Source organism: Lepidochelys kempii, chromosome 17 (assembly GCF_965140265.1).
Source record: "Lepidochelys kempii isolate rLepKem1 chromosome 17, rLepKem1.hap2, whole genome shotgun sequence".
NCBI classification, from domain to species: Eukaryota; Metazoa; Chordata; order Testudines; family Cheloniidae; genus Lepidochelys; species Lepidochelys kempii.
Window position 1 is genome coordinate 20414874 of NC_133272.1, and position 19920 is coordinate 20434793.

Below are 19920 nucleotides of genomic sequence, written 5' to 3' on the forward strand. Positions count from 1 at the left end.
AATTAGACAGTTAGCTTAAACATGCAAGGTTTTATACGCCAAAATATTTGCTTTCCCTAGGATTGCACATAAATACTTAAATTTGTCGCTGTAGAAGTTCTTTAAAATCCTTTGATCAGAATTTTACAACATTCCCAGGCTGCCTTTGAGCATTTGTTGAGACTGTTTAGTGTTTTGGGCATCAGATTTTTCCTCTTACCACTTGGGTCATTTTATGGCAGAGCTTCTTGTGTGCTGCTGTCAGCATGGCCAGGGCTCCTGCCGCTGCATTCTGGACCTTCACGTCGTCCTCACCACACAGTAACACGACCAGCTTGAGACGGTCATTTCCATCGGCCACAAAGCGCTCTTGAACCTCAACAGAATGAAAGGCAAAAATGGGGAGCAAGTTGCCAGGCTTATGGGATTCATACTGGAGCAGCAGTTTCACAAACCGTCGGATATAAATACGTAATAGAAAACGCGTATTAAAGCATCTAGGCCAGGGGCGGCCAACCTGGGGCTCCGGAGCCCCATGCGGCCCTTCAGACGTTAACATGCGGCTCCTTGTACAGGCACCGTCTCCGGGGCTGGAGCGACAGGCGCCGACTTTCCAACAGGCCGGGGGGGGGGCTCACGGCTCTGCCCCTGGCCCCCCCTGCTCTGCCACAGGCCCTGCCCCCACTCCACCCCTTCCCGCCCCCTCCCCTGAGCCTGCCATGCCCTCGCTCCTCCCTCTCCCCACCTCAGAGCCTCCTGCATGCCACGAAACAGCTGATCGGGAGGTGGGGGAGGAAGGGGGAGGCACTGATTGGCGGGGCTGCCAGTGGGTGAGAGGCGCTGGGAGCAGGGCGGGAGCTGATGGGGGGCTGCTGACGTGTTACTGTGGCTCTTTGGCAACGTACGTTGGTAAATTCTGGCTCCTTCTCAGGCTCAAGTTGGCCACCCCGATCAAGGAATTACATCAGACCGGTGGTCCATTGAAGTCCAGTATCCTGTCTCAAACAGTGGCCAGCTCCAGATGTTTCAGAGGAAAGTGGAAGGAGCCCCACAGTGGGGAAATGTGGGATAATCTGTTCCCTAGTGAGTGTCAGCTTAATCCCTAATAGAGGCTGGCTTAAGCCCCGACGCAGGACGGTTTATTATCCTTTCCGAAACATTGTTTGGCATTAACTATTATAGCTCTAGATATTCTTGTTACCCATCCAAAGATCCAATCCTTCTTTGAATCTTTCCAAGTTCCTGGCCTCCCCCATTCTGTGGCAATGAGTTCCACTGTCTAATTACATGCGGAGCGAAAACGGCTACCTCTTTGTTGACAACCAGGTTGCACATGCACTCTGTGGCTGCCTCTCGGAGCTGGTCGTGGTTCTCAAACATGTAGTTCTCGATGTCTGGTAGGGCTTTCTCTCGGATTATCTTCAGCCTGAATTAAAGGGCAGCAGAAAGATATGGTCACAGCACGTGCTACAATGTGCTTGCCATGAAATATTAGCCCGCAGACAGGAGGCGGCAGGGAAAGCCTTTAAAAACAAGCTCTCTCCATCTAAGCCATGACACTTTTTCTCACTAATTTAAAAACCAGTCATTCCTCCAGCCATCCCTTCATAAGAACGGCCACACTGGGTCAGACCAAAGGTCCATCTAGCCCAGTCTCCCGTCTTCTAACAGTGGCCAGTGCCAGGTGCCCCAGAGGGAATGACCAGAACAGGTCATCATCAAGTGATCCATCCCCTGTGGTCCATTCCCAGCTTCTGGCAAACAGAGGCTAGGGTCACCATCCCTGTCCATCCTGGCTAATAGCCATTGGTGGACCGATCCTCCAGGAATTTATCTAGTTCTTAATTTATCTGCCCCTTCCTTCGTATAACAGGAATAATTTTCAGGTCATTTCAATGCCAATCATGCAGGAAGGTTGATCTTGATTACACAGTGTTCTAGTCGTGTAACATCTCATGATCTTTAGCTGTTGGGTAAACATTCAGAACTCCATTTTCTTTATATTACTTAACACCTTTTTAACACCCTGTGTTTAGAGATGGAATGTGTCTTTGATGAAAAATGCTCCATGATCGCCAGGGGTGGAGTTCAAAGTCCCTTTTGCAGAGCTGGAGAAGTAACTACTGTCGCTGTCTAGAGACTGTCCTGAAGTTCTGCGTGAGTTCAAATTGAAAGAATAAAATTCAAACAGTAGACCTCAGCAATTGCTCATCTTCCCAGTACAATGAGCAAGCTAATGTAAAGACAAGCCAATATTAGGGAAAATGATTGATTGATCAGGCACTGAGATAGGACAGCCTCTTCAGGATGAGAGAGAAGTGTAGGGTATTCCTTATAATTAAGGCTTTGTTTTTCAGGATTTATTTTTAGTAATTTAAGTTTTATGTAGATGTCCAAATATCAGTGGTTTTCTGGGCTCTCTTGGATAATGAGAAGATATTTTTCAAGTGCTTCCCAAAATTTTTGAGTAACTAGGACTTACATATCATAAAAATTAAAGTATAAAAATGACTTACATGTTAGTTTAAGCTTTGTATCATTGTTATTGAACCCCTGGTATAACACTGATTGCGTGTGTTCACCAGTGCACTTTAACATAATACCGTTTCAAATGTTAAAGCACACTAGGGAGCCTTTAGTGCACACCAGCAGGGTCTACAGGGATCAATTAATGCACAACACCTTAGTGCGGTTTAGAAATCAGACCCCAGTGGTCCTCATTACTGCTCTGTGTAGGTGAGCCCTTAGATACAAAGCAGGGAGCAGGAACAGAACCTATATAAATAAACTGCACTGGGAAAGAGGTGAAGTCAACATAGTCATCTTTTCCAGTGTTTATTAGATACACATCATTTTCATTCCTTTTGTAGTGGGGGTATTTTATTGGGGTTTATTGGCCAAAACCTAAAATCAGAAGCCCTATTTATAATTGAATTTCTTTGCCCCTGAACTTTGCCAGTGGACCATGAAAGTGCATTCAGAAGGGGAGCAGGTACTCGCCACATCAGTTTGCAAGGACAGAAACCTGATCTACAGATAGCTTAGTTTCTTTTAAGGACTTTTGTTTTTCAACCTGTTCTATTCCAAGCAGCTATGCATCATGCAAACACACCCTTAAGTGACGCAGTATGGATACACTTGTGTTCCACTGTCCCAGACTTTCCTTCAGATTTGCAAGTATGTCTCCATGTTCTTGCTCCTCCCCTAATCTTAAAGGACCAGTACTTTAGACTTCTCCTTTGTTCCTCCTCGAAATAAATTCAACCACAAAAACAAAAGTTTGGGGTAGCAGGAGGGTGATGAGACCTGTTATGATCATTGGGCCTAAACGTTTACCTTAATTTTGAGCTCAACTGTGAGAAAGTTCATAAAGTGCCACAATCACCCGTAACAATAAACGTTGACAGGAAAAAGTGTGAAAGGGAGACAAAAACGAGATTAGTGCAAACCTAAAGGCCCCCTGCTATAACTCAAGGAGGGTGTTAAGATCATGCCTGGTCAGCGAGAAACGTAGGAGCTCAGAAATCAATAAACCAAAATTGGTGTGTCGAAAATTTGGCCTAATTGGTGAACAAAATAATGAGGGGGCGGCTATTCCGCCAGCCACTCCCTCTTAACAAAAGAAAAGACTTTTGAGAGAAAATTAGCCAAGATGGATGGACGGAGCTACCCCTCAGCCAGCTAACCAGCCTTGTGGAAGGGGAGAGCATCCCCATCATTATTGCCAACCCCACTGTCTCCTGGGACCCCAGATCTTCTTCATCCTGATCCTGAAAGATGTCCTGGTCAGAGAGAAGGATCCAGATGACACCACCACCTCCACGGGGCCCAAGCACCCTGGGTTGTGACACATTGTTATTCCCCGTCCTCCCCCCCAAAAAGATTTTTTCCTTCCCCACCTAATTTCTTCTCTTTCCTATCCCTCTCCTTTTGCCTTCTGCTTAATAAGAGTCTGGCTTGTCTGGCCAAGACTGCATATTTTGTTGCACTGCTGTAAGCCTGTGACCAGAAAAAGGCAGCTAAAAGCAATGCCCTAAATAGCCCAATGCTGATACAGGTCCTGGAGTGGCTGATCAGACACTGAGCCAGGCCTGTGTTTCTCCAGCAGGGAAGTTGCAAGTGAGAGCCGACACCAGCGATAGAAGCTGCATTTTCTATCTGTTCTGCTCTTTTCTCTTCCCCCTGGGGTGTGTGTCTGTCTTGTTTAGTCTTAAAGGAAGTCGGACCGGACTTTAACAGCAGCAGGATTTCCAGCCCTTCTCAACTAACTTCTTCTCTTCCCCACTGGCACAGGACCGTTATTACCACCCTAGAGAGAGACACAAGGTGGGTGAGGCAGTATCTTATTATCTCATCCATCTCGTCTCACCAATACCCTGGGACCAGCATGGCTACAACACTGTAAACATCTTCAAGGCTGTCAAACAAGTTTGTTTTTTTTCCTTCTCCTTAAAAACTCTCTTCAGTTAAAGAGAAAGGGAACAAGGGATGGTGTTAAAATGAATCCCTTATTTAATACTTTCCATTTCAAATGCTTTAACTGCTTTTCTTTCTTTTGTATACCTTTAATAACAGGTTAAAAGAATATTTACTGATGTGCGTGTCATGGTACTAAGCAAGCTGACGTCTCGGTATATCAAACTGTTTAACATTGGACAGCGACAGGGTCAAGCTAACATCTTTGATTCTTTGGGCTCACTTATTCCATCTGTATTAATACAACAGACCACCATTGAGTGTCAGAGGGCTAGAAATTTTGGCCACTGGTGACCAAGAGCTGCAAAGATCTACAGATGTTTAAAAACGTTCCCTGGAGATTGGATGGCTCATGGGATTGTTAAACTGAGAAAGACTATTTGAAGTGGTGGATAACCCAGGTATATTGACAAAACATGCCATGAGAATTAGAGTGAGACATTAAACAGAATTCCCCTCCGCTGGTCTCATGTTACTACTTAATGGTAGCATTGTTCCCCAGTAGGAATCCAGCTCCTGGGATGGAACTGACTAGAGTTGGGTGAAAAAACATCACAGAGAGTTTCACATGAAGAGTGGCTCTGAGTAGTTTAACTCTTTAAAAAAAATCTTCATATTTTTCAGTTTTCATAGAAAAACAAATTTTTAGCTTTCCAACAAAAACTCAAATTTCCTTGACATTTTTTTTGGATGAAGGTTAAAAATTTTAATGGGGGGGAAAAAATCTTCAAACACTTTAATAACCAACCACCAAGTCATTGGTCTGTGTGGGCCATTTCCGGAGCGATTCTGACACACCGCGAAAGGAGAGTTGGCTTTATCAGTGGTTTGAGCATTGGCCTGCTAAACCCAGGGTTGTGAGTTCAATCCTTGAGGGGGCCATTTAGGGACCTGGGGCAAAAATTGGGGATTGGTCCTGCTTTGAGCAGGGGGTTGAACTAGATGACCTCCTGAGGTCCCTTCCAACCCTGATAGTCTATGATCTGATGAAGTGGCAGTATGGGGAAAAGGTGACAAAACCATTGTAACTTACCTGAGTTTGTCACTTCTTCCTGACAAGTTAGTGAGACCTAATAGAGCCTCATAATTCTGCAGCCCGTCTCTCTCTGTATTCAACAAGCTGACCAGCGGCCGGACCACCTCATACACCTAAAAGTAGGGAATACTGGAGTGTCACTCTTTGGATCTTTCTGGATCTCTGTGCGTTTCCATTGGTTTATCACAAAAATGCCTCAAGGGAAAATTGCATTTACTTACCCTCTCTCCTGGGAATGCTATGTCTGGATTGGAAATGGCAGCAATTTTGGCTAGAGCATGAGAAGCCTTCACTTTGCCAACGTCTGTGCCTTCTAGTGCCAGAGGTATCAGGGCCTATTACAGACAGCAAAGAATGTAGGCTTATGAAAAGATTTACAGTATTGTCTTTATTTTACTTGCGCTTATTACAGAAAAGTCTCTGGAAGAGTCAAGTTTTGTCCAAATTTAGTGGACAAATAAAATTCGGAGTTGTAGAGCACATTGGATCTCATGCTTCTGTGTTGTCAAATACCCACACACGAGCCCACAGCCTATTTCAGTTGCTATCAACTATCATCATTGCTTGACTGGTGGCATGCATGGGGCATGACTGAAGGGTCAGCGTTACAGCAGCCCAAATGACAACTTCTCTTGCGCAGTAGAACAGGATTCCTGGTTGATGCAAGAGCCAGCAGATATTAGAGGAAATCATTACTGATGTGCCTGGTCGAGGCGCTACTTTTTGGAGTTTATAGCACAGCTATAAATGCTAACGTGCTCAACCTGTGATTGGATCCCAGCAAGCATCGCTTTAGGAAACGTCATCTCTTAAGAGGATGCAAGAAAACGAAAGCGCCATCTCATTCAGCAAATCTGCTCGTAGTGCACTCAACAAGGCAGCTAGGTAGGGCAGATATTTGAATCCTGGATCCCTGCTGTTTGTTTGGGGAGGGTATGGATGTATATATTTCAAATACTGGGGAGAAGGCTGGTCTTGTAAAAAACAACAGTTACTAACCTTTCCATAACTTTGTTTGTCAAGTTGTGTTGCACACATGCATTCCACTGTAGGTGTTTGTGCACTCCAGTGGTATCTGTTGGGGCAGCCTGAGTGTCCTCTGCTGCCTTGCACACAGGCATGAAGGGCTGAGCTGCCCCGAACCCCCTCAGTTCCTTCCTACCAGAAAGACCCAGAAGGGGAGGAGGGCGGGTTGTGAAATGGACACGTGTCCTTGAACAACAGTTACAGTTTTTCGAGTGACTGCACGGGTCCATTCCACTGTAGGTGACTCACAGGCAGTCCCCTCTGGAGGTGGGCTTGGAGTCTGTTTGAACGGGGACTGGAAGACCACTCATCCAAATTTAGCATTGTCTCTAGATTGTTGAGAGATTGCCTCTTGCTACGTGCTGGTGCATGACAGGACGACCAGTTGCCGCTTTGCAAGCATTCAATATGAGCGTGCTAGCCAGAAAAGCCGGAGAGGTCACTGGGACCTAGTTGAATGACTGAACTCTATTTGGTGGCTTCATGGTAGCCAGCTGGTTACACAGTTGAATACAACTGCATATCCACGATGAAATCCTTTGCATGGAAACAGGACTGTCCTTCATTCTGTCCGCAAATATAATGAACAGTTGAGAGGAAGACCTGAAAGGTTTAGTCCATCCCAGATAAAATGCTAAAGCTCTAACATCCAAAGCATGTCGTCTCTCCTTCCCTTTGTTACCATGAGGTTTTGGGAAGAAGGTTGGTAAGTAAATTGCTTAGTTAATATGAAAAGTGGAGACCACTTTTGTAAGAAAACTTGGGTGAGGACAAAGGTAGGCTTGGTCTGCATAGAAATCCACATATGGAGGATCAGGTACTGGAGCCCTCAACTCCCCCACTCTCTGGCTGACATAATGACGTAACAAAAAACGCTACCTTCCTTCATCTAAAGGTGCAAGAGAGCAAGTCACTATAGGCTCAAGGTGGCAGGGGGACTCATCAGCTTTGTTAAGACTAGACTGAGGCTCCATGGTGGAATAGGGCTCTGTACCTGCAGGAACAGTCTGTCCAATCCCTTTAAAAATCTTACAGCCATCGGGCTGGAATGGAGAGAACGGTTCTCCACATGTGGGCACTATGCTGATATAGCCCTTAGGTGTATTCTGATAGTGCTAATTGCCAGTCCTTGATGTTTTAAGGTCAGCATGTGCTGAATAGAAGCAAGAACAGAGAAAATCCCTTTCAGTTTGGACCAAACTCCAGTACACGTAGTTCCCTACAATGCTATGACTCTAGACACAGCCATGTAATTGGTTCCTTTTATTTGATCCTTTCACCCGTTTTCTTTTACAGAGTAAGTCCTTGTATTTATGCTTTTGCGATAGCATAAGGCAAGCTACAGCTCCTGGCAACTGATGAGTTGGTGGTTTCCTATTATTCAGCAGCATATCCTGGACTTCTCTAGATCCGGGCTCCTCCGCCAAAGTTTACTACAAAGCCTCCAGGCCATCAGGAGAGGGGCCTGAAGACTGGGGTGGAGGAGGCAGCCGCAATTCTGTGCGTGACGCGGCAGTGATGCGGAGTGGGTGGAGCGGTGGCCTCATTAAGAGTTCCAAGAGCAGCACTGTAAGGGAAAAACTCTCTGACAACTGTGCACTGTGGCACCCAGACACCTACAGTGGAACAGACATGTGCAAGCCCTCCAAGGAGAATTTAGTTTTCCTGCATGCTCAAGTTAAAAACCATAACCAGGCTGTCCACTTTTCCTTTTTTCAAGGGGTTAAGGTTTTAGATCATTAACAGTACGTATAATTAGTTTAGGCACCCCATGGCTCGTGTTAAATGAGGACAGTTCCCCCCCGGATGGCTTGGAGTGGCTGGACATTGCTAACTGTGAACATCTGTTTCAGAATATTCTAAAGGTGTAATGATCACCAGTTACCTTTCCACCACCTTGAGCTACAATGGTACCACGGTCCTTGGGATCCTCACACAAGGCAAGGAATACCCTGCAAAAAACCCAGCATTGCTCAGTTAAACCGATCTGCAAAGAGACTACATCCCACCTGTTCACTCTGTTATGATGCGAGTGGCTGATGTTCAGTGAATAGTACTACATCCAGCAGGTATATTCCCCAGTGATACCGAAGTTTTAATACAGTGCAACAACACCCTAAATTAGAGAACTGTAACATCTTTGATCCTCTTCCATTCCTCCCTGTTCCATTAGATTTGTCTAAAGTTTTGTCAGATTAGCAATCCAAACTGCAGCCTAGTGATAGACGGTCAGTTAGTTTCAGGACCAACGTTTAGATGTTTGTAAAAACTCATTTTCCTCTGCTGCCACCTTTAGTTTTTATTAGCAGAGCTCATTGGTGTGAATCCACAACGCGCAGTTTTCTTTTGACATAATGTAAATTGCGCTTTGCGTGACGAGCTTTAATGTGGCTCAGTGGTTAATACATTTGCAACCAAACCAGTTTCTTCTGTGACTTGGAAGTTTAAGCCCCTTGGGCTTGAAACTGAGCTGTAAAATGCAGTGGGGCCCCCGCGTTAGGTTTTAAGTGAAGGTTTTCTCGTGTAAGATCACCTATAGTGATTACCCAAACAGCTGCCCTATGCAGCCTCAGTGCTAGATATGCCGCTTCTGGCCTCAGTGTGTGTTTGCATGAGGCAGGTATACCTGGCTAGCAGCTCCTTGGTCTGGTCCGTTAAGATGGAGCTATCAGCCTTCACCATACAGGCCAGGGCAGAAATGACGCCAGCTTTCAGCAGCCGTTTCACTCGCTTCAAAACAAAGTCCTTCTTGTCCTGAAAGGGGCATTAGAAAAGAATGAGCAGGGATCCCATGAGCGGGGTGGAGTCTCTAATCGAAGGGGTGGTGGCTGCATATACAGTCACATACTTAGGCCATGTCTGCACTGCGGAGAAAGCCGGACTGCACAGCTTGGCCCCGTCTGGGCGCTGGCATGGCGCACTAAGAGTTCTGCGGTATGCAGTAACTACTCCCTGTTTCAAACTGAGGTACATGACTGCTCACGCTGGAGCTTTTAGTGACCAGCACCAGTGTGCACACAGGGCGTTACTGCGGGGGCAAGCTGCTGTGCTGGACATTCACACCCCGGCTTGCTGCCTGGTTAGATCCTGTCTCCTCAGGTAGGCAGGCAGGGTGAGTCTAATGGACTGGGACTCAGGAGACCTTGTTGCTAGTCCCACTGACCTGCCTCATGACCTTGGGCAAATTGCTTCCCTGTGCCTCAGTTTCCCCCTGCCCTTTGTTTTACGTGTTTAGCTTGTAAATTCTTCAGGACAAGAACTGACTTTATGGATGTACAGCACCTAGCACAATGGGGGTCCCAGTCTCATTTTGGGGCCTCGAGGCATCTGTATAATGAAAGAAAGCACTGCTTAAACTTTAAATATTCTGTATCTACCTTTAGTCCCCAGGATGTGCAGCTCAACATGTAAAAACCTGAACTGCAGGAGATGGGCAATGTTACTCTGTGGAGCCCACAGCTAAGCCTTCCCATGAAGCAGCTGGGGACACAGCACTTCTCAGAAGAATTGTTGTGGGGGTTCTGGAATCCCCACCATCTGAGGAGAAGATGTAGGGGGTCGGCAGTCCTGGGTGCAAACAACCTACCTTGGGGTGCTCCTCGGGCACATGCTGTTTGGAAAACTGCGCCAGCTGCACGAGCTCTGGGACCAGCTCTTTGACATCGTAACTGTTGGTACAGTTCACCAGCGTGGAAGCCACAGAGTACAGGATAGTCTTGTCACTCGTCTACACAGTAAATGGAAACATTAAACCGGATTGGGATGTTGAGGGGACCACTGGTAGTGTGGTGTAGCGGCTGGAGAAGAGTATGGGGTTTAGGACTCTGTTTAGGATTCTGTCCTGGGTTTTATAGTGCAGCTTTGGGCAAGTTACTTGACGTCTTTGCACTTCATTATCACCATGTTAAGGATGTATAGTTACTTATAGGCAATGCTGCAAGAGGTAAGTAACACACTGAGCACTCCGAAGGAAGGTACCGTTCAGCTGGTGGATGACTCACCAGCCTGGTGGGACATTAAGAGGCATCATATCATTTCATGAATGATGGTAACACCGCCCCCCCACCACCACCACTTTGTCACCTTCAAGATTGCCCATCAAGATTATCAACCCATGCAATGTTTGCAAGGCTGGAGGCAGAAGACAGGGGATTATTTTAGCGTGGCAAGGGGCTGTGGAGAGGAGACAGTACCTTCGCTAATTCAAACATGGCTTGCAGGGCTGGCTTATCTTCCACAAAGTCATCTTTCACGTCTGCATCCAGGGTTAGGTATGCCAAACCTTCCACAGCCCACTTCCTGGTGCGGATGTCAATGCTGCTGTTGCACAGCCACCTGAATGAGACAAAGGCTCCATCATTTTACCTGAATGATGAGAACAAATTTACAGGACAGGAAGAGGCAAAACCCCAAAGGGGTGCTGGGGAACCGTGCTTTATTTTTACCAGCATCTTTAGACACCATGCAGCAGACTCAGGAAACCATGGATCCTAATGGTGAAAGTTATCTTTGGATACAAAGTTTGCCTCGGGAATCTGGGGGTGGGGATGTACTTATGCATTTTATAAGAGAGACCTTTAATATATTATACCTTTTAGGCAATAGGGTTATCTTCTTTGGTTTCTTAGCTGGAGAGTGAGAGAGGAACCAGATGGATTTGGTTGCTAACAATGGTGAAGTAGGGATGGGGAAACAGAAAATGGGGTATAAGAGTTCTAGACATGGATTCCTAAATGTTTCCTGAAATGCTAGGAACCTCTGTTCAGTATCATCTAGATGTTATCAGTGTCTCAGTGTTAGACAACTTTTTAGTCAACTGAGGGAAAGTACTATGTATCTGAGGACCTCCCCAGTAGAGCTGGTATTGAAAAATATTCTGGAAAGAAAGGAGTGGAACACAAGTAACAGGTGAAGAATCCCAAGAGCACCTTTCAGTTTTGCTTACTTTCGACACTGTTTTGCCAGCTTTTCTGTGGATCCCTCAGCAAATTGTCTCAGGCCATAGTCGGTGCCTCCGGCTGATCCCAGCTTGCAAAGACCCTTAGAGAGATTGAAAGGAGACTATGTAGCTAGGTACAGGAATATGTAACATTCTCAGCACCAGCCTCAAGTCTAGCTGAAATTTAAGAGAAAGGTAAGGAACTGTCTTCCACATAAACTGATACAGATTACAGCAAACAAAGTTCTGTATTGCTTTAAGCAGGTTTTCCATTTATATTTTTGAAGCCCGGCCTCCATTCACTGTCCATTATATGAATGAAAAGACTTTAGTCCCCACGCACAAGCCTTAAAAGAAACTTGACACAGCGGTTCAACTTTATCTAGCAGTCACTGCTATTCCACTGCCTCATGGAGAGGAAGCCAAGATGGCCGACACAAGGAGTCTTGTTGCATTACAAAGTTTGTTCTCTGCTGAGACCTGCAAGCTGCCATGTCTTCCTCCTTCCCCAAACTCTTTCGAGGAGGAACGCTAGTGCAAGCTCTTCTAGATAGTACCCTGGCTGAGCAGCGGACCTTTGCAGCATTGCCAACCTAGATTGAATCCATCCCCTGGAATGGGTACAGAGGTAGAGCTCTTCCTAGGACAGGATGATAAAGTGCTGGCAGGTAGCAGAGCAGGCTGAGGACTGAAAACTCACCACGAGAGCTCGAATTTTGATCTTCTCATTCTTGGTCTTCTTGTAGACTTCCTTCAGCAGCGTCACTCCATTGGTGATGATGAAGGTGGCCCGGCTCAGCTTGGTGGAGGCATGGATGAGGGCCTCCACAGCCACCAGCTGGTCGATCTCTCTCTCAGAGCCACACAAAGCCACCATCATCTCCATGACACCCGTCATGCCCAGCAACTTGTTGCCCAAGTCAAAAGGCCCTTGCATGATCCCAGACACTGTCTGGATGGCATGGAGAGTCTTATCCATGTCCTGAGGATCAACCTTGCTCCTATAGGGGGCGGCAGAAAAAAAATTAGCAGGGGGCGGGATTAGAGGGGGAGACTGCAGTGTTATTGCCAGAGCCTCTGGTGCATTACCAGTCTCTTTCCTTGAGGGCCACGCGTTGTGGCCCCCATCCTCTATCAAACATGGCTCCATTTCCAAACTGGGATGTAGTCCAGCACCTTTTATCACAGCGACCAACTCTGAACATCCCCTTATTTTTATCCACAAGATAGGAACAGTTGCGGGAAAATGCCATGTGAGTTTTCCCACAATACCCCATCCATGAGTAGAGGAACCTCCTCTGAACTATGGCGATAGAATACCCTCTAACTTCTTTACTCAAAAAGATAAAGGGAATCCTTTTCTTTGCACCAACTGCCAGACTGTGTTATTTGGATAACATGGACACAGGTTCACTCAGAACAGAACAGAAACTTACACTGTGGCCCAGCGGAGGAAAGCACCAGACCGGGAGTCAGCCCCGGTTTCTATTCCCAGCTCTACCCTTGACTTGTGTGACCCTTAGTGAGGCACTTCACCTCCCTGTATCTCCGTTTCCCTGTATCTCCGTATCCATCTGTGGATTAAAAATGCTAAGCCACCATTCAAGCTTGCAGAGGTATGGGTGAAAAGCACTATGTAAGTGCAAGATGCGGATTACGTCACTCGGAAGCGGGCCTGCATTCAGTCATGGATGACTGTGCCGTGGCTTGTAGGCTAGATTTTAATGGCAGCCTGAAGAGGAGAGGCTCAGAGTTTCCATTATCAATCTGTTGAACCCTTCAGTGTGTCGTGAGACAGTGTGGCCTCCCTTTGAGCCAGAGGGGGAGGGACCACTTTCTCCACCCAGTTGGGCGGAGTCTGGCCAGGCCCAGCCCTCCCACGGGAAGTTGAAAGGCGGGGTAGGAAGTACAAAAGGCAGAGGCCCTAGCCCAGTAGAGGCTGAGCCAGGGAAGGAGACAGATGTGTCCTGCTTGCTGCTGCCGAGCCAGGTGGTGGCCTGGAGCTGGAGGCCGAATACTCTGACAAACCTGAGGAACTGGAGACCATGGAGCCGGATCTGGAACTTGGGTAAGAAGTAGCCCAGAGGTTTAGTTGATGGTGTTGTGGCTTAACAGCCAGTTGGCGTGTTGCGGGAAGATCCCCGCTGACCCGGCGGTGGGACACCCCGCTACTGGTAGGGCCCTGGGTTGGAAGGCAGTGGAGTCGGGCGGGCCTGCGTTCCCCTGCCATCCCACCCCTGGGGTGGCTGCCTCCCTGCCTGTTTTCCCAGCGCTCCCCTGCCTAAGGGTTAGCGCTATAGAGTGTTTATCGGCTCTACCCTGACTAGGGCCTCTTGACCATGGGGAATTAACCCTGTTACAAAGGCCGGGACGCTACACCTGGTGACGTACTGAGGCGGTGTGGCCTCCCTGAGAGCCAGAGGAGGAGGCATGATTGCACCCTCCCTACATAGAGCTTTTCTTGTTGCCTCCTCCCTTGAAGAGCTCTAGCCTGCAAAGAGCTTTTTAACTACAGTGGAAGAATAAGACATAGGGCACATTTTATTTTGGCCTAGTCCCTACTGCTAAGACTCTGAAAGCATTACACAGCATCTGATCCAGTCCCAGGTCCTTGAGCTCTACTTTGCTTTTCTGGGTGTCTGTCCCCACCCTAACTCACTTGATGTACTCTTCACAGATCTCTCTGAAGTTGTCTCGCTCGGGATCACATCGCAGGTCATCATACAGCTTATTCAGGAGAATGGAAGTGATCATCCGGGTGTTCTCCGTTAAGGGCAGGCAATTGGGAAGCTCGGGAACCTGGCCTACGACTTTCAAGATCTTTTTTAGACCTGGGACACAGAATTAATAGGGCTTTTAGAGAGGACAGGCATGTATCAAATTTATGGACTGTGCAGCAGACATTCTCCTGCACCAAACTGTACAGATTGCAATATTTTCTGACATCTGGCCTGTAAATTAACTTAATACAATCTTGTTAACCCTTAGACAAACACGTAAGCAATTGATTTACTGATGCAAGTAAAGACTACCCATGACAACAAAGTTTGCAGAATTGAGCTGTTAAACAGCAGTCATAACATTATGGGCAAGATAATATTGTCTTTTTCACAGTACTTGTTCATCAACGGGATCTGTGCTTTATTTAAAGAGACCCAAAACCTGCTGATATTAGTGGTATGAAGGCCTTGCAATGAGGAAGAGGGGCTTTGAAATGTTAGAGGAGATTCTGGATTAAATTTCCATAAGTCTTGTTAAAAGAAGGTATTAGGGTTGAAGTGTTTCAGTGGAGCCCACCTCAACCTCCCCCCAAAACAGGATTTAAAAAAAAAACCACAATAAGTTCTTCCTGTTTGAATAATATCCAGAGTTTGGCATCTCACCACATCAGATTACTTTTCTAGATGGGGATGATTTTAAGTGTCCCTAAGAGAGGACGGCTTGGTAAGTTTTGCTGCACATAACAGACATTCAAGTCTAGGTGGGGGGAAAGGGCATTCACCACTGTCAATGACGAAGATGGTTCTAGAGTTGTCGTGGATTTTCAGATCCTTTCTTGGTATGTTCTTGCTGAGCAGATTGAGAGCCTGGTCCCGACCTTGCCCAGACACCTTCTTACTGACCAGCATGTCCAGCAGGTGCACTGTGATCATTTTCAAATCCTTCTTCGTGTCTGCACAAAAGACAAGGCAGCAGCCGGTTAAAAGAAAGGCACTTTGAATGCTGATTACCCTACTGAATACCACTTATGAATGGTTATTTCATTAGAACATACATGGGGCTGTGTCCTAGCCAACGTGTCAATTTCATACACGTACTGAAAAGCATTATGGTTGCGCATGCTAATTATGGTTCTGGGGCCTACAGGTCTTCTGAATAAAGGTGTTTTTAACAGTGTTTGTTGCTGGATACTATGTGGCCTAAACCCCTGGCTTTGGTGTTTGCGAATTCTGCTTTTAGTTGCCTGTGGGTGGATCTACTGTTCAGTGCAATGGGAACCCTAGATCTCTTCACATCTCTGCCATCATTCAGTGGTTACATAGAATTAATTACCCAGCACCAGAGCTGCTTCTTTCCCATGTTGCTCCTTCTCTCCCTCCCCTGATAAGGAGTCTGTAATGACTTGTAGGAGATTGCAAACAGCCATAGAGATTTCTTCGTTATCCACAGCCATCCACATGCAAATTTTATCAATTCCCAGGAGGTGAAGGATTGCTGTGGCCTGCCCAGATGAAAGATAGGATTCAGTGTTCTAGTTCATATTATCTACATAAAGCAATTTACATTTCACACTCATCACAATTCACACTTGGCATGGGCAACGAAATAACAGGAGAATATTGAATTTGTGCAGTACAAGCACAGGGAGTGGTACTTCGTAAGAACTAAGAATGGCCACACTGAGTCAGACCAAAGGTCCATCTAGCCCAGTGTCCTGTCTTCAGACAGTGGCCAATGCCAGGTGCCCCGGAGGGAATGAACAGAACAGGTCATCATCAAGTGATCCATTCTCTGTTGCCCATTCCCAGCTTCTGACAATCAGAGGGTAGGTTCACCATCCCTGCCATTAATAGACCTATTTTCCATGAATTTATCTAGTTCTTTTTTGAACTCTGTTATAGTCTTGGCCTTCACAACATCCTCTGGCAAAGAGTTCCACAGGTTGACTTGTGCATTGTGTGAAGAAAGACTTCCTTTTGTTTGTTTTAAACCTACTGCCTATTAATTTCATTTGGTGACCCCTAGTACTTGTGTTATGAGAAGGAGTAAATAACACTTCCTTATTTACTTTCTCCACACCAGTCATGATTTTATAGACCTCTATCGTATCCCCACCCCCCGTAGTCATCTCTTTTCCAAGCTGAAAAGTCACAATCTTATTAATCTCTCCTCAGACAGAAGCTGTTCTATACCCCTAATAATTTTTGTTGCCCTTTCCTGAACCTTTTCCAGTTCCAGTATCTCTTTTTTGAGATGGGGTGATCACATCTGCATGTAGTATTCAAGATATGGGTGTACCATGGATTTATATATAGAGGCAATAGGATATTTTCTGTCCTATTATCTATCCCTTTCTTAATGATTTCCAACATTCTGTGGACTTTTTTGGCTGCACATTGAGTGGGTGTTTTCAGAGGACTATCCATAATGACTCCACGATTCCTCTCTGGAATGGTAACGGCTAATTTAGACACCATCATTTTGTATTTTATTTTATTGTTATATATTTTATGTATTATTTTTATATTTTTACTTCCTGCCTCACATTAGCATTTATAGGAGCAGTTTCTGTCCTACTAAGATCCTGAAGGGGAGACAACTAGAGAGAACAGTTTTCAGCCAAGGGATTGGCTAGAAGGGAGGACTTAATCATCTGTATTTTATAATTGCAGTTTTCCCAGGGAGACTGTCATACGCCCAGCACAATGGGGTCCTGCTCGGTGATAACAAAGCATCCTCAGTGCAACAATAATACAAATACAGCAACTCCACACTTAAAGTCATCCCAGTTAACATTGTTTCATTATTAGGTTGCTGATCTATTAGAGAACATACTCGTTTAAAGTCACGCAATGTTCAGTTATAAGGTTGTTTGGCTTGCCCCATTCCGCCCGCCCGGCATTCCTGCCGGGGAGTAGGGTCGAGGTGCGGGGGCTTACCCCACTCTACCCACCCAGCATTCCAGCCAGGGAGTGGGCAAGCCCCCGACCCCGCTTCCTGGCAGGAGCACCGGGTGGGTGGAACGGGGCAAGCTCCCATGCCCCGACCCAACTCCCCAGCTGGAATGCCGGGTGGGCGGAGCAGGGCAAGCCCCCGTGCCCCGACCCCACTACACCCCTGCCTCAACCAAGCTTCACAATCACTGGGGAGTCCAATATTAAACTGTTCGTTTAAAATTATTTAAAACTTATATTGTATATGTATATAATGTCTTTTGTCTGGCAAAAAAAATTTCTCTGGAACCTAGCCCTCCCCCCCAATTTACATTAATTCTTATGAGGAAATTGGATTCACTTAACATCATTTTGCTTAAAGTAGCATTTTCCAGGAACCAAACTACAATGTTAAGCGAGGAGTTACTGTAAATAATAATGCTACCACAATGGCGGCTCTGTAATCAATCAGTTATTGTTTAGGGCAGTACACATTACAGCCTGCACATAGATCCAGATGGTGGATGGACTCAGTGTACAGTGACCTGTGTGACAGATGAAAGCCCTCGGAAGCACAGCTGCTTCAAAAGATGTGCTAGAAGTCACGGGCACAGGGAACATTCATAACATTTTCTAACGGTAAATGTGATCTGTATCTTTGTGGGATAGGGACTGTATTCTGGTTCCATGGGGGACCATTACAGAGCTTCCTACAGGAACTAAAATCGGGGTGGGGGGTGTGATTATCGCAAATCCTAGAATAGATAACTTTAGAGAAGCACCATGCCTTGGGGTGAATTGCATAGATGGTTCAGAGCGAATCAAGAGGCCCAGTGGGCAAATAAAGGGCTTTTGATAGAAAGGGTGAGCCTGAACTGACCGAGAGACCCGCATTTGATCCTCAGGTTTCAGAGTAGCAGCCGTGTTAGTCTGTATTCGCAAACATCCGAATGCATCCGATGAAGTGAGCTGTAGCTCACGAAAGCTTATGCTCAAATAAATTTGTTAGCCTCTAAGGTGCCACAAGTCCTCCTTTTCTATTTGATCCTCAGTTTGGCATGAGACAAACGGGGGAGGGAGGGCAAACCCTGCTAAAAGGATTTGAAAGGTTGGAACTTGCCTCTATGTAGACAAGGAGGTAGACAGGTCTGTTTTTATAGAATGTTTTCTTTGTCATGCTTTTGTCCTAAATAAAATGTACAGAGCTCAGCGAAAGCTGGCTGGTCACTGGTAGATAGTGCTGTCTCTCGTGGTTTTGCGTGTACCCTCACATGCAGCCACACAAATATGGTCTCAAAGTCTTGCGGCTTATCAGTACAGAGTCTGGATTGTCATGGGTCTGTGTCATATGCTCCTAGATAAAAAAAGGGGGCTACTTTTTCATGGGCCATTTGAGGACCATAATACCCTCCGGGCTGGGTTAACTTAAAAGGTGGCTCATAGACCCCAAAGTTTTGGTGGGCCTTCTAGATCCCTTGATCTTCTTCCTCCAGCCTCTGACTTCACCTAATGAAGGTCTTAGCTAACCACCTCCCATCCTTCTCATAGAGACCATGTATCTCACTGCTCGACCAGGCAACCTCGGATGCCTTGGCATGGAGTCCAGGATCCTGGCTTAACCCACCGTTGGTCACTGCTGCCGTCTACAGGATTGCGGCTGTACATAAAGCTCATTTCACAAGGGCCGGTGTTAAACCAGCCTCAGTTACATGCTGGAGAATATCTTTGAACCTGAAGCCCAAGAACAGCATTACAGGTTCAGCCCGTCAAGTTAGCACCCGATAAAAGCTAACTTTCACCCGCTGGCTTCTCTGTATTTCATTCAGTGCAAGGTTCGTTTTTCATGTTTCTTTTAGAAACAGACTCAGTTCCACGAACAGCCAGATCGTAGGAGTTCAACATTTATTTTCCTCGTCCTTTTAGTAAGAGGAGATAGATATGGAAGTAAGAATAGCCATTCTGAAATAGCGAGAAGCAGGATCCTTTGAGTCCCCCGGTTGCAGCGAGAGACTGAGGCAGGGTTTCTGAGCCTTGCGACTTACCCGTGCCTTGTGCCCAGTGCACATGCCCGAAAGGGTCCTTACGGCTGCTAGGATCATCTCCGCATTTTTGGTTTCTATCAGCTGCAGCAGCAGCTTTACCCCATTGTTCTGGAAGATCCTCTCGGCTCCCGCTTCCTCCCGCCCCAGGACAATGAGATTGTTCGCAGCCTGGGTAAAAACGAGACGAAAGAAGTCAGAGCGTCAGTACTCAAGGAAGTCAGCTGTAGCTCACGAAAGCTTATCCTCAAATAAACTGGTTAGTCTCTAAGGTGCCACAAGTCCCCCTGTTCTTTTTACTCAAGGAGTGGTAGCCAATGGCCCTTCATCGGCCTCTGTGAAATGACTGTCTCAATTCACATCCTAGTGAATTCATTGCATTCAGAAGGAGACTTTGGTGCACGAAGGAAGGGAGTGATTTAGGGTAAATCTACACGGCATGTTTCTTTCAGCGGCGTGCAGTGCCCACATCCCCCGCAGAGATAAACAGCTCTGTGGACGGAGAAGCATGGCTTTGACCCGTAAAGATGCCTGAAGGACAAAGGGATGTACTCAAGCACATACCCTACCCGGCTCTCTTCTCACCCAAGCCATGTCTGCTGTTTGTAGCGTCTCCCACTGCCTCCTTGCTCCTGGGGCCCTTCCCCGTGCTTCTCGCTGCAGCCCATAGCTACATATACCCTAAACGCCGCGGCCAGTGGCATGTAGCGTAGACGTAGCGGCAGAGGGATAAAGACAAAAGGGGTAAGGCAATAGAGGTTGGCTAAGTGA

The 19920-nt window shown here is 46.5% G+C and overlaps 1 protein-coding gene across 2 annotated transcripts in view; it reads right to left on the reverse strand.

Annotated features, from left to right (window-relative positions):
* Positions 1-19920, reverse strand: part of UNC45B (unc-45 myosin chaperone B) — a 33098-nt gene that overhangs the window by 2278 nt on the left and 10900 nt on the right. Inside the window, exons 6-19 of one of the 2 annotated variants that reach the window (XM_073315173.1) lie at positions 19153-19320; positions 15510-15678; positions 14959-15129; positions 14116-14287; positions 12157-12457; positions 11463-11557; positions 10711-10852; positions 10104-10244; positions 9144-9271; positions 8403-8469; positions 5713-5826; positions 5489-5604; positions 1288-1405; positions 200-355 (exon numbers count right to left, since the gene is read on the reverse strand). In XM_073315173.1, coding sequence (XP_073171274.1) covers positions 200-355; positions 1288-1405; positions 5489-5604; positions 5713-5826; positions 8403-8469; positions 9144-9271; positions 10104-10244; positions 10711-10852; positions 11463-11557; positions 12157-12457; positions 14116-14287; positions 14959-15129; positions 15510-15678; positions 19153-19320 — 2058 coding nt within the window. Of the gene's footprint in view, positions 1-199; positions 356-1287; positions 1406-5488; positions 5605-5712; positions 5827-8402; positions 8470-9143; positions 9272-10103; positions 10245-10710; positions 10853-11462; positions 11558-12156; positions 12458-14115; positions 14288-14958; positions 15130-15509; positions 15679-19152; positions 19321-19920 lie in introns of those variants that run through there. The other variant, XM_073315175.1, reaches the window with a different exon arrangement.